We start from the raw sequence: 18,048 nt of genomic DNA, 5'->3' as shown, positions 1-18,048 counted from the left end.
ACTGCTGTGTTTTTCTCTCATTTGAATCTCTTGGAAAATCCTTCTAAAGCATGTCGTGGCTTTGTTTCTCCTCCATTGATTAAAACGTGGTGCAGCTCAGGGCTCTGCAGATTGGACAAAGAGCACGTCTCTTGGTAGAAAACTTCTCAAGGAGCAGAGTACTCAGTGAGACAGGTGTGCTTCAGGGCCAGTCCCTCCTGTGCCAGGCTCCAGCGTTTCTTTCTCCCTGCAGGTGAGACTCTAGCCACCTCCAGGGATCAGGTGAAAGGCAAAGTCTCTCCCACACAGTACCCTGAGCCCTTGGAGAGCACAGCTACACCCTTGAATGGGGTTGGTAATTACCAACCGAAAAAAGCTCTTCACAAACACCCTGGCTTTCCCCAGCCTGAGCAGGTGAAGTGATAATTGCTGCTCCGAGGAGAGGTGAAGTCACACCTCACAAATCCATATCCCAGGATCTGAGTGAGCCCTCCTCACACAAGCACTGGCTGTTTGGGCAGTATACGGAGCCCTCAGCCCTTGCAGCCAGAAGGAGTCATGGGACTGGGTCTGTCGAGTCTAAGAGGTGGAATCTCAACAAGCAGTGAGCACCTCAGACGCCAGGTACGTGATCTCTGAAGAAGGTGGTCCTCTGGGTCTGAAGCTGACCCCACGCCAAACCCACAAACAGAGGAACACTTCCCGAGGAGTGAGCAGAGGTAAAAAGACGGGGTCCTATGCCTAATATTACGTAGTGCACTCCACAGCCATGATTAGGGACGGTGGTTCTGAAATGAACCCGCTACTCACCCCATGGGCAGGAGTCAGATTAAGTCTTCCATAGGCGCAGGTAGGCTCATTGCACCTCCATGTTTCCAATAGTCTGGGTACAGCCCACGGATCATTGAGTACTGATATAAAGATCTGAACAGCAGCTGCTGAAATAGAAATGCTACCTCCAACTTTGGTTACAGGACTCTTTACTGGACAGTCCTCCCTCCTGGAAATACCTGTGTCTGCTGAAACAAGAGGGACTGATATTCACCCTCCCTGTCAAGAAGCCCCTTGGCTGGCAGGTGTTCAGCCATGTGGTTAAGATGCCCGCGTCCCACATCAGAGTCCCTGCTCCTGTTCTTGTCTGCCTTCCAGTGCAGTTATCTCTGAGGAGGTCACAGGCAATGGTTTAAGTGTTTGGGTCACAGCCACCCACAGAGGAGACCTGGGTCTGGATCGAGTTCCCAGCTCCTGGCTTCACTCCGGTCCAGTCCCCAGCCATTGCCAGCATTTGGAGAGTGATCCAGCTAAGGAGGAGCTCACCCTCCCTCTCTCCCCCACCAGTAATATGACAAAGTCAGACACAGCAATAATGTGACTAAGGAGTGTGGGGAAAATTATGTCACTAATCTCAAGTTGTAAACTGGTTTGTTTTATTATTACATAACTTAAGCAAAATATGACCAATAAATTTTGATTTTTGAAAGACATTAAAACACAGGGTACGTATAGTGTAGAGCCTCAAAAATGTGTTGTATTTGAATTTTATGAAATGATTGATTTTAGGATTAAGATGAGATTATTTTTTAACTGAGAAAACATGCTAATAGATAAATTTGTGTTTGGTTATGTCATCTGATGTTAAATTCTTATAACATTACCTTCCCTTTAATAGTGCTTCCTTTTTATTTTTTTTATTTTTGAAAATTTATTTGAGATGGGGAGAAGGAGAGGGACAGAGGGAGGGAGGGACAGAAGGAGAGAAAGACAGAGAGAGAGATTTTTGCAGCTGCTGGTTCACTCCTCAATGCCTGCAACAGCCGAGAAACCTGGGCCACTCTGAAACCAGGAGCCAGGATCCCCTTCCAGGTCTCCCACCATGGTGGCAGGGACCCAAGTACTGAGGTATCTTTTGCTGCCTTTCCAGGTGCATTAACAGGAGCTGGATTGGAACAGGAGTAGCTGGGGCTCTAACGGCACTCTGCTATGGGATGCCAGGGTCACAAGAGGCAGCTTAACCCACTGTGCCACAACACCAGTCCCTAATTGTGTATTCTTTCTTTGCAATCTGTATGGAGCAAATCCTTATAGAATTATACTATGTTCAGAACATCTGGATCTTATTTAAAAACTAAAGCCTATATTCATGACTGGTACTGGCCAATGCAATAAATCTTTATATATAAGTGGAAACTTTTTACAAAGAAATTGTAACATTTAATTAAAATAAAATACCACTAATGTGAAATAAAATAAAATATTGAAAACAACTATATACACATCTGTGTTATCTGAAAAGCATGGCTAGTAAATTATTTTACATCAGCATACTGTTGAAACACATTGCCTTATCACCAGGCAAGCCAAGCCAGGCCCCTACTTGGCCCACACGAAGTTTGCAGTGTGTCGGGGGCTGGCGTGGTGGTGCAGTGGGTTAAGCTGCTGCCTGCAACGCTGACATCCCATATTGGAATGCCAGTTTGAGTCCCAGCTGCTCTGCTGCTGATCCAGCTCCCTGCTACTGTATCTGCTGGCCCAGCCCTGACCATTGCAGCCATCTGGGGAGTCAACCAGTGGATAGAAGATCACTCTCTATTTCTCCATGTCTCCCTCTCTACCTTCCAAATAAATAAAAATAAATCTGAAAAAAGGACTCAGTGTAAAAAATAAAAAAGCTCAGTAACCATTAGCTGTCCGTGTGCTTCTTTTCTTTCTAATAGAAATCATGGTATTTTCTGTCTCATGGAGTTATGAACAATATGGGATGTGCAATCTTTGTGAACTTGATTCAGTTTTGTAAGTACCATTAAGGTGATATATTCAACTTTTGGAACCCTGTGCATGAAAATACATTAAGGAGGTACATCCAGTGTAAATGGAGAATGTCGGCCTTCCGTTGATGTGACACACTTGGCTCATGCCTCATATTCCCATGTAGGAATCCCTTACCCTGAAGACAAATAGCAGTCACTGGGAACAGAATGGCCATCCAGGATTGGCAGTAGGAATAATCTTCTCATTACAAACTTTGGTTGGAATTCTGGGGAACGTCTCTCTTCTTCTCCATTATCTCATCCTTTACTTCACAGGATGCAAGTGTAGGTCCACAGATTTGTTTATCAAGCACCTGACTGTAGCCAATGTGTTGGTCATTCTCTCTAGAGGAGTCCCCCATACCATGGCAGCTTTGGGGATGAAGCATTTCCTAGATGATATCAGGTGCAAACTTGTGTTCTATGTGCACAGAGTGAGCAGGGATGTGTCCATTGGCAGCACCTGCCTCCTGAGTGTCTTCCAGGCCATCACCATTAGTCCTAGACACTCAAGGTGGATGGAGCTTAAAGTAAAAGCTCCCAAGTATGTTGGCCCCTCCAATATCCTCTGCTGGATCCTGAACATGGCACTAAATGCTGTAGTACCTGTGTATATGACTAGCAACAGGAGTGGCAAAAACCTCACACAAAAAAATTACATCTATTGTTCTGCTAGAACTGAGGAGAAAACTGCAAACTCCCTATATGTAGCACTGGTGTTCTTCCGGGATGCTCTCCACTTGGTGCTCATGCTTGGAGCCAGCTGCTCCATGCTTTCCATCCTGTACAGGCACAAGCAGGAAGTCCAGTACATCCACAGGAATAATTTGTCCCCCAGTTCCTCTCCTGAATCCAGAGCTATGCAAAGCATCCTCGTCCTGGTGAGCATTTTTGCGTCTTTGTGCACCCTCTCTTTCATCTTTCATGTTTGTTCCGCTGTCTTAAGAAATCCCAGTGTGTGGCTCATGAACACCTCTGTGCTAATTGCTGGAAGTTTCCCCACTGTGAGCCCCTACGTTCTCATGAGCTATGACTCCAGAATATCCTGGCTCTGCTTTGATTGGATAAGGGATACAAAACCCTCCAAACTTATTATAGGTATGTAAATTGCATGTATATTCACTATTTATTTGTCTACTCACTGATCTTTCTCATAGATTAAATGCATTTCTGAGACTTGCACATAAAAGCAACTCCTTGTGCTTTAAATAATAAACCAAACACAATTGCAAATGAAAATTCCATAATTGTCTTACTTATATTCATGTAATAAAAATTTCTTAACATCATCAGTGATGCAGTTTGGAGTGTACGTAGTGTCAGAACAGTGGATTCTGAAATTGGAGATTATGGCAAGGTCATTGAGCATGTTGACTTTGGACTTGATATTTTCCAGACATTAACTAGTTGTGGAATTGTACAAAATGTTCTATGAAACAGAAACTCCACTAGAGACATTTACTTCAAAAGCAGAAGAAAGCTCTCAAAAGATAGTGAAGAGTCTGGACTTAAATCAGAGGGCACAGTGACGTGTGTCTCTTGCTGTTTGTTATGCACGTCTATCAAGTCAAAGCATTGTGATCTGGGAGCAGCTTTCAGGCTGGCTTTAGCTCAGCAGTTTCTTCGTTTACTGAGTCAGACCTAATCACCAGCTCGGTGGTTTGAAGCCCATGGGTGCTCTGCCAGTCCTTTTGCCACTAACCCCTCACTAAAAAGAACCAGGAGTTCCTGGAGAGGTGGCAGATTCTAGCTCTGGTACTTAAACAAACAATTACATTTTTAATTACTTAAAAAAAAAAAAACAGAGAACAAAGCTCATTTCCAGAGAATAAAGGCATAGAAGTCCCAAGTAGGGGTTTTGTATTTTATCTCCCTAGAAGAATGCTTGTAATTTACTATCTGACTATATGAGGGGGGGTTACACATTCATGCAGAAATGGTCAGGTTGACTGAAAATGGGAAAAAGGAGAGCACAGAATTATGCTCTGATGATGATTAAAACTATCAAGTGAATGTTGAATATGCAAAAAAATTCAGGCAGTCTGAATTTCATGGAGGTGGGATCTGTAGGTTTTTGTTGGGTACAGTTGCCAATTGGGCATTTACGAATTCCACAGATGTCTAAAAACAGGCAGAAGTTGGCTTTCTGTGCCTCAGTTTTGGCACTTAACATAATGAAGTCACAAATGACAGCATTTCATCCATTTTCATGGCAGAAGAGCACCCCACTGTGTAGATAACCACATTTCCTTTGTCTGTTCATCAGCTGATAGACACACTGATTACATTTCTTGACTATTGTGCATAGTACTAATGTAAATATGGGAGTGCATGTATTTCTTTACCATGCTAATTTCATTCCTTTTGGAATTATAATATAGTAGTAGCATTTTAAATATGCTTTAATATTAAATTCTATTTTATCTGATACCACCATGCTAGAAGTTTAATTAGTGAAACTCATTTTTCAATTTTTTCCTTACATTATATATATAATATATATATATTATATATATATATATACTTGGAAAATAACATAAATTGAATATGATAAAAAGTTTATTTTTATATGTTGTAATTAAGTTTTTACAGTTAATATAAAAGTTATCAGGGCTGGAGCTGTGGCTTAGTGGGTAAACTCGCAGCTTGTGACACCAGCATCCTATATGGGCGCCGGTTCAAGTCCCAGCAGCTCCACTTCTGATCCAGCTCTCTGCTATGGCCTGGGGAAGCAATAGAAGATGGCCTAAGTCTTTGGGCTCCTGCACCCATATGGGAGACCTGGAAGAAGCTCCTGACTCTTTGCTTCAGATTGGCCCAGCTCCAGCCTTGTGGCTACCTGGGGAGTGACCAGTGGATGGAAGACCTCTCTCTCTCTCTGTCTCTCTCTCTCTCTGCCTCTGCCTCTCTGTAACTCTGCCTTTCAGATAAATAAATACATCTTTACATATGTATACATAAAGATTTATACATATGTAAACATATATATATATATATATGGAAACATGAAATTGGAATTCTCAACTTATAATACACTCTTCATTGTACATGTGCTGTTTTTTCCTTTCTACTTAACTTCATCTGCTTCAATGTTTTAGCAATAACTCTGTATTTTACCCCTTTCCTTGGTCATCATGTATTATTACTTTTAAATTACATAGAATGGAGGCTGATGCTGTGGCATACTAGGTTAAGCCTCCACCTGCTGCGCCAGCATCCCATGTGGGCACTGCTTCAAGTCTTGGCTGCTCCTCTTCTGATGCAGCTCTCTACTATGGCCTGGGAAAGCAGCGTAAGATGTCCCAGGTCCTTGGGCCCCTACACCCACATGGGAGACCAGGAAGAAGCTCCAGGCTCCTGGCTTTGGTTCAGTCCCATGACGGCCATTGGGGCCATTTGGTGAGTGAACCAGCAGATGGAAGCCCTCTCTGTCCCTCCTCCTCTCTGTCCATAACTCTGCCTCTCAGAGAAGTAAATAAGTCTTTAAAAAATTATATAGAATTTTTTTCTGTTTTCTGTATGACTTTTGTGCTTCACTTGTATCTTTTGAAAAAATGTGCAATTAAATGTAATAAATTTGGTCTAATTTCAACAAGAGTAATTAGTTCTATTTTGTGTAGTATCAAAATGCATGCATTTGGGATTGGATTTACTGATTTTTTATTTTTGATATGTACTGAAATTATTTTACTGCCACATGCGTGGGTGGGTCACAAATGTACAGCTCAGTGACAGGTCACAGATTGAGCTCATCTCCAATCACAACACATGACACAACACAGACTAGAGTTGGCCTCTCTCAACTCCCACAGTCCCATGTTGCCATGTTGCCACGTTGTTCTGATCTCTAAGAGCATGGATGATATTCTGTGTGTTGGGCTGTTTACTTTTTACTTTATACAAGTGATACAATACAGCTTGCACTCTTTAAGGCATTTTTCATTTCTGTGTCACCTGGGAATTCGTCAGTAGTGCTGCATGTTGTCGTGGGTTATACATAAACATTGTGGTAGAGATTCCACTGTGTGAATACCAAACAATGAATTCATCATGGCTGTGTAGATGTCCATGCCAGTAGTTTTCAGGGTGAGGCTAGCAGGATCATTGCTCATATGGAAATGCACCTGTGAATATCTGCTTATGGTGGCAAACACATTCAAGTATCTTTTGGGTGCATACATGGTACTGGAATTCTTATACCATAGAGTGAAATATGTTACACTTTATTAGAGCCAATAAGAAAATTTCCAAAAATATCTTTTTTTTTCATTTTTCTCCAAGTATTACACTCATCAGCCATATGTGAGCTTCTTAGTTTGTCCACATACTGCCAAAAGTTAATTATCCCCAGTGTTCTTCATTTTCTTTATTGATGTTTAATGGTTCCAGGTAGTGTTTTTAATTCTGTTTTCTTGATGACTAAGAAATTCCAACATCTTTGCCATGTTGAACCTTTTTCTTGAGATATATTTCAGGCTGTGTTTTCGTTTCAGCTGTCCTGTTCTTACACATGTGTAGGAGGACTTTCCACCACCTGGATGCAGGGACATTCCTGGATATGTCTCCTCCACCCACTTTACCACTCTGTTCTGAACAAGGTTCTCTGTTGATTTTCACAGAACCTATGTGTCGTTTACACATGCATCATTTCCTTCTAGTCTTAAGTATTTTTCTAGGCCAAGACCTCAGGGTTCTCTTCTCAGGGAGGACATACTCTGAGCACTTCTATAAATCCAATTATTCCTCTTTGGAATGGAAATCAGATGTCCTTTCAGATGAACTTTGTGTTTTGGTTAACAGAACGCTGTAGTATTCCAATAGGGCCAAGGGGTCCAGTTCCTTTACAGAATGTCGTGCTGTGGTTTGCTTTTACTACCATGTCTTACTGCCTCATCCTGGTCAACACATGCTATCTTTGGAGCTGACTTGCCCAAGACCGTTTGGAGTTATTCTACCCACCCTTTCCTACCCATTGAAGACTGTAGCTGGGGCTGGCAATGTTGTTCAGTGGGTTGGGCTGCCGATGGTATCTCATATCCCAGGGCCAGGTTGAGTCCAAGCTTCTCTGCTTCCAATCCAGGTCCTGCTAATGTGCCTGGGAAAGCAGCACACAGTGCTGGGGCGCCTGCTACCAACGTAGGAGAATAGGATGGAGTTCCTGGTTCCTGGCTTTGGCCTGGTTGTTGTGGTTATTTGAGAGTGAACCAGCAGATGAAATACCTCTCTGTCTAGATCTCCTTCCCTGTCACTTTGTTTTTCAAATAAATATTTTTAAAAATAACTAAAAAGAAAACTAGTATCCTACATCTCCATGAAGCAAGGTCCTGGTGTCCAGAATCTTGAATGAGTCTTTTGGCTCAGAGGATCAATTATTCCTACAGGGTCTGTCTTGTAGGGAAACAGCTTTCTCATACACATCTCATGAGTTTTACATCTTTTTTTCAATTTTATCTATTTATTTAGGAGATAGACTTACAGACAAAGAAAGAGAGACATAGAGAGAACAGTCTTCTATCCACTGGTGTACTCCCCAGATAGCTATAATGACTGGAGCTGGGACAGTCCAAAGCTAGGAGCCAAGAGATTCTTTCAGGTCTCCAATATGGGTTGCAGGTACCCAAGCCCTGAGCCATCTTCCACTGCTTTCGCAGACCATGAGCAGAGAGCTGGATCAGAAGAGAAACAGCCCTGACACAAACCAGTGCCCATATGGGATACCAGTGCCACAGGCAGAGGCTTAGCCTTCTACGCCACAGCACCAGCCCCATGTCCTAAACCTTTCATAGCTTTTGTTCTAAGCTATCTTTTCAAAGATTTTTCTTAAACATTTTTAGAAGATGATGATAGTGTCTTTATTTGGAGTAGATTAACTACTTATTTTTCAAGCACAATTTTTTAATTGGCCGGTAGAGTTATAGACAGAGAGAGAGACAGAGAGAAAGGTCTTCCTTCTATTGGTTCACTCCCCAAATGGCCACTATGGCTGGCGCTGTGCCTATCCGAAGCCAGGAGCTAGGTGCTTCTTCCTGGTTCAGCTCTATGCTGTGGCCCGGGAGGGCAGTGGAGGATGGTCCAAGTGCTTGGGCCCCTGCACCCACATGGGAGATCAGGATGGAATTCCTGTTTCTTGGCTTCAAACTGGCTTAGATGTGGCTATTACAGCCATTGGGGGAGGAACCAGCAAAGGGAAGATCTTTCATGTCTCAGTCTGAGTACTTGTCTCTCTCTCTCTCTCTCCCTCTCCCTCTCCACCAATGTCTTTCTTTTTTTTAAAAAAAAGGAATACTACTCAGCTGTAAAAAAGAATGAAATCCTGTCATTTGCAACAAAACGAATGCAACTGGAAATCATCATGTTAGTGAAATTAGCTAGTCCCAAAAAGACAAATATCATGTTTTCTCTGATATGTAACAGCTAATATAGAATACAAAAAGTGTATAGGAATGAAGCAGACATCTTGTGATGTGATTTGTTGTTTTTTTTTTAATTTTTTTTTTTATTTTTGACAGGCGGAGTGGATAGTGAGAGAGAGACAGAGAGAAAGGTCTTCCTTTTGCCGTTGGTTCACCCTCCAATGGCCGCCACGGTAGTGCGCTGCAGCCGGCGCACCGCGCTGATCCGATGGCAGGAGCCAGGTGCTTCTCCTGGTCTCCCATGGGGTGCAGGGCCCAAGGACTTGGGCCATCCTCCACTGCACTCCCTGGCCACAGCAGAGAGCTGGCCTGGAAGAGGGGCAACCGGGACAGGATCGGTGCCCCGACTGGGACTAGAACCCGGTGTGCTGGCGCCGCAAGGCGGAGGATTAGCCTAGTGAGCCCCGGCGCCGGCCGTGATTTGTTGTTTTTAGTAATCACTGTGCACTAACTTCCCAGGCAGGCCTTCTGTCCTCAATGAGTTGTATTATGAGAGTTAACTGAAAAACTTGTTCTCAAACAGTTTTTGTTTTGGTGTAAATTATTGAAATATTTACTTAGTCTAGAGTTGGTCTTCTGTGCATAAAATGAATTGAAAATGAATATTAATGGAGATTGAGACCAGGAATGGAAGAAGGAGGGGGGGAAGGAGTGGAAATGTGAGTGGGAGGGTGGGTATGGTGGGAAGAATCACTGTGTTCCTAAAGTCATACTTATGTAATGCATGAAGTTTGTATTCCATAAATAAAAAGTTTCTTTGGGGAAAAGTTTTTTTTAAAAGTTATTGTTGTTTTTACCCTTCGTTTATACCCCTGTGGAACTGTAGCCGTCCTACTTTTTATTTGTTGAATATAATAGTTAGTGGCGAACTAAGCCTGTGATTATAGAGTGAAATGAAATTACGTCCTTGCAAAAATTGAAGAAAAGAAGAAAGGACAGAAGCAGAGTGATTGAGGAAGGGAGAGGGAAAGACAGTATGGTTATCTTCTTAGAACTGTACCTAGGAAATACATGAAATCTGTTCTCTATATTAACAAAAATTAAAAATTAATTTTTAAGAAAGGAAAAGTATCCCATGAATAAGAGCATATTCAGTTGTGATCAACTGGAAAGTCTGTCATCCAAGATGCAGAACAAAGGACAGATGCCCCCACCTCCACGTCTATCCAACAAAGCTCTGGAATCCTCACCATAGGAACTAGCCAAGAAAGGGAAATGAAAAACCATCAGATCAAAAAGGGAGAAGTACAGTTATCTGTAGACAGCATTGGGAGAAGCAAGCCTCACCTGTCCACTTACAGGATGGACTCAGACTCAGGAAGTGCAGCCAAAATGAGACTTTATTAAGGGTCTTGCAAGACCATGTGCCAGTGGGTCAGCACATCCTGGGTGGTTTATGGGAAGCTTTTTATTTCCTAACATGTAGGCCCCTTCTCCACTTCCTCAGTGACTGAGTAATATGGGTTACAATCTCCCTGGCATTAGCTTCCACTGTTTTGGCCACACCTAATATCCTGTCTGCCTAAGAACTTTCCACGTGCACATGACCTAGCTGTTATATTAGCTAGCTATGTGTAACCTTCTACACACCTGCAAGCTGTTATGCTAGCTAGTTGTCTACTCACAGCTAAGCATCTTACTTTGAAAATGAACTGGGGCCAGCATTGTGTTGCAGTGGGTTAAAGCCATGGCCTGCAGCACCGGCATCCCATATGGGTGCTGGTTCAAGTCCTAGCTGCTCCACTTCTGATTGACTTCTCCGCTATGATCTTGGAAAGCAGTAGAAGATAGCCCAAGTCTTTGGGACTCTGCACCCACATGGGAGACCTGGAGGAAGCTCCTGGCTCCTCACTTAGGCCTGGCCTAGCCCTGGTCATTGTGGTCATTTGAGGAGTGAGCCAGTAGATGGAGGATGTCTCTCCTCTCTCTCTGTAACTTTGCCTTTCAAATAAATAAAACTTTAAAAACTCTTAGAAATGTTTACTCCTCAGGATGATCTTAGCTGCAGAAAAGTCTGAAGATTCAGAATAAAAAAATTCTGAAGATTCAGATTATAAAAAATGTTATAGCTAATAATGAATACAGTAAAGTTGCAGGATAAAAATCAATATTAAAAATCAGTTTTATTTCTAATTTATGACAATTACCAGAAAACAAAATCAAGAAAGTAATCACATTTAAGTATTACACAGAATAAAATGCTTAGGAATAAATTTAAACAACATAATGAAAGATGTGTACACAGGAAACCATAAAGCACTGTTGATTAAAATTAAAGCTGATACAAAGGAGTAGATATGCTGTGTTCCAGGACTGGAAGACTTTTTTTTATTTATTTATTTGAAAGGCAGAGTTACTGATAGGCAGAGACAGAAATGCTTCACTCCATGAATGGCCACAATGGCTGGAGCTGGGCTGGTCTGAAGCCAGGACTCTGGAGCTTCTTCCCAGTCTCTCACATGGATGCAGGGGCCTAAGCATTTGGGCCATCTTCTACTGCTTTCCCAGGCCACAGCAGAGAGCTGAACTGGAAGTGGAGCAGCCAGGACTCGAACCAGCGCCCATATGGGATGTTGGCACTGCAGGTGGCAGCCCTACCCGCTACACCACAGCATTGGCCCTGTAAGAATATTTTTAAATGTCCATACTATCATGTGATCTAGAGATTCAGTTCAATTCAATTCCTATCAAAAATCACAATGGCATTTTTTACAAAAGTCAAGAAATGCTCAAATTCATGTGGACATCAAAAGACCTTGAAAATTCAAAACAATATTTAGAAAGAAGAACAAAACTGATTTTCATATTTCATGTCCAAATATTACAAACTCACACTATTCCAACATTATTATACTGTCCTAAAAATCAGACATATGGCCTTTTTATGAACAGATTGGAGAACCCTGAGCATCAGCAAGTTCCGAAGAAAATGTAGTGGGATGAGGAGAGTCCTTCAATAAGTAGTGCGGGGAAAAAAAAAAAAAAACTGGAGATCCACATGGGAAAAAAAATTCAATTGTACCCTTATCATATATGATAAGCAAAATCACTTCAAAATTAATTAAAGGCTTAAATTTGAGGCCTGAAGAAATAAAATTTGAAGGGTAAAATCTACTTGACAGTGACCTTGGCAATGAATTTTTAGATACAACTCAAAAACCAAGGAAACAAATGCAAAAAAAGAGATACAACCAAACTAAATAGCTTCTGCACAACAAAGAAAATAATTAATAAAATGTAAAGGTTACTGTGGAATTGAGGAAAATTTTTGCAAAAACATATCTAACTAAATATTAATATCTAAAGCATATAACAGAAACCTATGAATCAATGTCAAAATGACAAGTATTCTGATACAAAAATGGACAAAGAACCTGAATGAGCATTTTTCCAAGCAAGGTAATCCAATGATCGACAGGTTAATTAAAAGGTGATCGGGGCCGGTGCTTTGGCATAGTGGTAAGGCCGACTCCTACAGTGCCAGCATCCCATTTAGGCACTGGTTTGAGTCCCAGCGGCTCTACTTACAGTCCAGCTCCCGGCTGGTGGCCTGGGAAGGCAGTAGAGGATGGCCCAAATTCTTGGGTCCCTGCACCTGTATGGGAGACCCTGAAGAATCTTTTGGCTCCTGGCTTTGGCCCAGCACAGCTCAGGCCGTTGTAGCCAGTGTGGAGTGAACCAGCAGATGGAAGATCTCTCTTTATCCGCCTACCCTCCCTATAATTCTGCCTTTAAAAAAATAAATAAATCTCTAAAGAAAAAGAAAGAAAAGAAAATGTGCTTAAAATGACTAAAGGCTAGACACACAGATAAAAACCACAACTGAAGTATCACCTCACACTTTTTGGGACAACTGTTAAATGAAGACGGGGCAAAGCAGAGCAAAGAAAGAGAAACAGAAAACCGGTGTTGGGGAGAATGTGAAAAAAAGTGAATTTCTGGACACTATTAATGGGAAAGTAAATTGGACGCAGTTGTTATTGAAAATAGCAGGCCAGTTCCTCAAACAATACGAAATTAAACTATCATTAGACCTGAGAAACCCACTTCAGGGTTTATATCCAAGGCAAATAAAGTCAGGATACTGCAGAGATGATCTATACTCAAGTTCATGACTGCATGTTCACAATACCCAACACATGTGTGCAACCTACATACCCGCTGTCTGATGAATTTATAGAAAGATCACGACACATAACACACATTATGAATCCAGTGCATTAGTTCAATGAATAGTAGATTTTTAATAAAATTGTCAGTATATCCCTAAAATATTAGCACCTTCACTTTCTGTAAGAATTGGTAAGAGAAAAGCAAAAGAGTACTGAACTTTAGATTTTGCAATGCTATGTTTAATTCTGGTAACAAAGCACATATTCTCTTTCATGGATATTGTAAGAAAGGGATTTTTCATGACAGATTTGGCACAGAAACATTCAAAACATATCAAGAACTAGATAGGAATCCTGGCTCGTCTGTCCACCAGTGAGTACAGGGACATGACAAACAGCCTAAGTGATGTCTGTCATTACAGCCCTGGTTTGGAAATTTGGTGATGATAGAGAGGACTTGGGAAAAATAGTGGATTTGTTGGTAGAAACAGCCGAGGAAGAAATTTCAACTCATATTTTCTATTTCAAGTCAATTTTACAAAACCAACAAAGGCTACTAAAAATTGATCAGACAAGAAAACAGTGAAAGGCAATGAGAACCATTGAATTATGTAAATTGAATAGATAAGCACTGAAAGACTCTGCCTATTTCATCATGGTTTCGAGTATGAGGAATCAGAAACTTCCGTGTCTCTACAGATACTATTCATTAGCTTCCTGTAGCTACTGGAGATGACAAATAAGGGAGAACACTGGTAAAGAAGAATCTTAAATCTGTCATATCCTTTTAAATTCCACAGAAGTTGTCATTGCGTGTCAGACAAGTGCAGTGACTTTTCATGTAAACTATGGTCATCACGTTCTCCACTGCACCTGTGTCTCTGAAAACCTTTCTCAGGAGCATTCTCCCCACTGCTCTGCTCATCACATCAGTGAGGCTGAGCTTAGTGGTCTGAAGTTTAGGAAAGAAGTCACTCTGGGGTAGAAAGAAATCTTCTATGAATCCAGGGGGACACAACATTTTCACTGCCAGCCCTCCCATGTCAGACTCAGGACCTGTTCCCTTAGGGTCAGACTCTCTGCCTCATGGCTCAAAGGAAAGAAGGGGCCACTTTACAAGGCTTTCCCAGCCTCCTTGGAGATAATAACTGTAAAGTTCTGACTGTTTTGGGTAATGAGCGAGAAGGGAAAAGTTTTCACAATTACGCTCACTACCCCAATTTGCACTTTCATTGCAGCTGCAGGTGAACAGATAATTGCAGCTCTGCAGAGAGGTGAGGTCACAGGCACACACCCTTTGTAGTGGCCCTGCTGCCTCCATGCCACTCAGTTCTGCCTGTGGTGACCTTCAGGCAGGTGCTTATTCCAGCAGCTGAAAGAAAATGGACCATTTCTATGTCCGTTTGGGAGGGAGAGATGCTTCAAGTGAGGAGACTTATCAGGAGTCTGGGTGAGTGATCATGGGAGAAAGGGGATTTGTCTGTGTTTCCACCTGACCCGCGCGCCCCAGCCTCACAGAACAGAGGAAGAATTCTGAGATGTGCACTGAGCTAGCACAGGGAAGTGGGGTCTAACACTCTACACCACTCCTTGGAATTTGGTGTCGTGCACAATGACACTGATTCTTGGTGTTTAATGAAAATAATCATGACATCTGGTGTTTAATGTACTTAAGGACTGTGCTTCCAAATAAATCTGCTGTTCCGTCTGTGGTACAGGAGAATTAGTAGAGACACACGAGAACTGTGATGTGGATTAGGACAAACCTACAGGGATCTTGATAACCTGGGCAGAAACAGGGAATCCCAACGGCAATTCCTGGAATATAAAGGATTTCTCTACCTCTGTGGTATGAGTTGCTTAATGGAGTATTTCTTGTTTCCTACTGAAAACACCCACAGTTACTTATTATGGAAAGATTCTCTTCCATCTTTAATAAGGGAAGCCTGTTGACAGAAGAGTGTTATCCTGGCGTGATTGGTTGCATATGGCAGCTTTCAGGTGCAAATGTGTCTCCTGAAATTCTCTGGACTGAAAATATTTTCATCTCAACTGGAAGCTCCACAATTGCAAATGATAAAATGCACACTGTCTGACCTTAGGGATCCCTGGGGTAGATGCTTTATAGTTCTACACCTTTCAAAGTTCTGGCTTTATGGGAAATTCTTTCATTTAAGTATTAGTAAAGATATAAATTATTACATAAAAGTAGTAATCTTCAGTTTCTACAATACACAATTTCACCACATACTGGTGTTTGTCCTGTAGTGTAGGGAACAATATATGTTCTTGAATGTTATTTTTTTCCTGGTATAAAAGGCAAAAATTGTTTCTATTTGCTTCTATAGTCAACTTTGATTTATGTACAGTTTTGCAAGGAGAAAGACCCAAGAATTTATACTACAATCAGGTTATCTGCACATTAATAAAATACCTCATGTTTAGACATTACTGAAGTTGTCTAATGGAGTAAATCTATATGCATAAAGGTAAACTTGTACAAATAAAATGACAAATAAAGTCTCAGCAGTGTAAGAGAAATCGGTAAGGCATGAAAATCACTAAACATATACATGTGCTATTTGTAGAACATAGCTAAGTAGCTATGTTAGAAAAGCACTGTGGGTTGGTGCCACAGCTCGCTTGGCTAATCCTCCACCTACAGCGCCAGCACCCTGGGTTCTAGTCCCGGTTGGGGTGCCGGATTCTGTCCCAATTGCTCCTCTTCCAGTCCAGCTCTCTACTGTGGCCCGGGAAGGCAGCGGAGGATGGCTCAGGTGCTTGGGCCCTGCACCTGCATGGGAGACCAGGAGGAAGCACCTGGCTCCTGGCTTCAAATCGATGCGGCGCACTGGCTGTAGCAGCCTTTTGGGAGTGAACCAATGGAAGGAAGACCTTTCTCTCTGTGTCTCTCTCACTGTCTAACTCTGCCTGTCATTAAAAAATAAAAACACTTTGGTCAATTTAACTAGTTTTGTACAAGTCCAGCTGGCTTTACATTCCACTTTACGTGTTAAGAAATGAAGTTGACAACTAGCTGAATCACTTGTCTGTCTCATCCTGAGTAATAATTTTATAACCAGTGTAATAGTTTATAAGCAGTATAACTATTTTTATAACCTGCTGCCTTCTTATGGAGTTATGAAAAAATAAATGTGTCACTGCACCAGCAGTTAGTTAAGTAGCCTTAAATACTAGCCATTCAACTCTTTGGAAGCAGTATCACAAAGGAAAATTATTAAGCAGTTATCTCTGAGTGTGAACTGATGTGGGCAGAGAATAATGTGAATAGCGAGCTTAATTTCAATTCATATTAGGACATGGAGCTCATACCTCATTTCCCATACAGGAATCTCAGGCTCAGAGGCAATAATCAGACATTGGGAACTGATGGAACAGCAACTGGAGATTTGATAATGGGGGTGATCTTCTTATCACAGACTATTACAGGAATCCTGGGGAATTTCTCTCTTCTTTCCCATTATTTCTACCTCTCTCTCACAAGACGCAAGTTTAGGCCCACAGATTTGATCATCAAACACCTGACTGTGGCCAACTGGTTAGTCATTCTCTCTGGAGGAGTTCCTCAAACGATAGCCGCTTTGGGGATGAAGCATTTCCTCGGTGATATTGGGTGCAAACTTGTGTTCTATGTACAAAGAGTGAGCAGGGATGTGACCACCTGCAGCACCTGCCTCCTGAGTATCTCCCAGGCCATCACCATCAGTCCTGAGAACCCCAGGTGGGCAGAATTTAAAGCAAAGGCTCCCAAATACATTGGCCCTTTCATTATACTCTTCTGGATAGTCAACATGATACTGAATATCCTGGTACCTCTGTACGTATATGAGAGAACAACCAACAAAAATGTCACAGAGAAAGTCGATCATGTGTACTGTGTCTCTGTGAATCCTGGAGAATTCATAGAGTTCCTGTATGCAGCTGTAGTGTTTTTCCAAAATGTTCTTTTTGTGGGCTTCATGCTGGGTTCCAGCAGCTACATGGTTTTCACCCTGTACAGGCACAAGCAGCAGGTCCAGTACATCCATAGGACCAACATCTCCTCCAGGTCCTCCCCAGAGTCCAGAGCCACCCACAGCATCCTTGTCCTGGTGAGCACCTTTGTGTCTTTTTGCATTTTCTCCTCCATCCTTCATATTTGCTTGACTGTTTTAAACAATCACAATTTGTGGCTGGTAAACATCGCTGCACTGATCACTGGCAGTTTCTCAACTGTGAGCCCCTATGTTCTCATGAGCCACGACTCCAGAGTGCCCAGGCTCTGCTGTGTCCCCACAAGGAATACAGAATCCTCTACCTAGCAAGAACATGTATATTGTACAGATATTCAAAATGGTTAGTTCTTCAATGGTTTCAAAATTTACTTAATCATATATATGTACTTGAGAGACAGAGACAGAGCTAACCATAATGTGATTCTCTCTCCAATTTTTTTTTAATTTTTTTTATCTAACTTGGCTCTGGATCAGGGCCAAAGCTGGAAGCCCAGAAATCAAGGACTTGAGCCATCACCGCTGCCTGCCAGGGTCTGTGCTACCAGGATGCTGGAATCAGGATCAGAACTGGGTATCAAACCCAGGGACTGTGATTTGGACATAATAGTCTTTCCTGGCCTCTTAACTACTGGACCAAATGCCTACCCCCACCATGTGAGGCCTTTATCCCTCAAGACTTCTGAAACTTTAAATATGTTTGTGGAAGCAGTCCCTGTACCAG

The 18,048-nt window shown here is 42.0% G+C and overlaps 2 protein-coding genes across 2 annotated transcripts; both read left to right on the top strand.

Annotated features, from left to right (window-relative positions):
* The first annotated feature begins 537 nt into the window (after window positions 1-537).
* Window positions 538-10,546, top strand: LOC133748711 (vomeronasal type-1 receptor 4-like). The gene is made up of 3 exons (XM_062177644.1): window positions 538-603; window positions 2,912-3,884; window positions 10,326-10,546. Exons 1-3 carry the CDS (start codon window positions 538-540, stop codon window positions 10,544-10,546), a joined length of 1,260 nt encoding a protein of 419 aa, XP_062033628.1.
* Window positions 10,547-16,631: 6,085 nt separating this feature from the next.
* LOC133748710 (vomeronasal type-1 receptor 4-like) lies at window positions 16,632-17,633 on the top strand. The gene is made up of 2 exons (XM_062177643.1): window positions 16,632-16,973; window positions 17,025-17,633. The coding sequence occupies exons 1-2, from the start codon at window positions 16,632-16,634 to the stop codon at window positions 17,631-17,633; spliced, it is 951 nt and encodes a 316-aa protein (XP_062033627.1).
* Window positions 17,634-18,048: the final 415 nt, after the last annotated feature.

The sequence above is a fragment of the Lepus europaeus genome, chromosome 19 (genome assembly GCF_033115175.1).
Source record: "Lepus europaeus isolate LE1 chromosome 19, mLepTim1.pri, whole genome shotgun sequence".
Taxonomy (NCBI): domain Eukaryota; kingdom Metazoa; phylum Chordata; class Mammalia; order Lagomorpha; family Leporidae; genus Lepus; species Lepus europaeus.
This window is presented reverse-complemented; position numbering and strand designations above follow the sequence as displayed.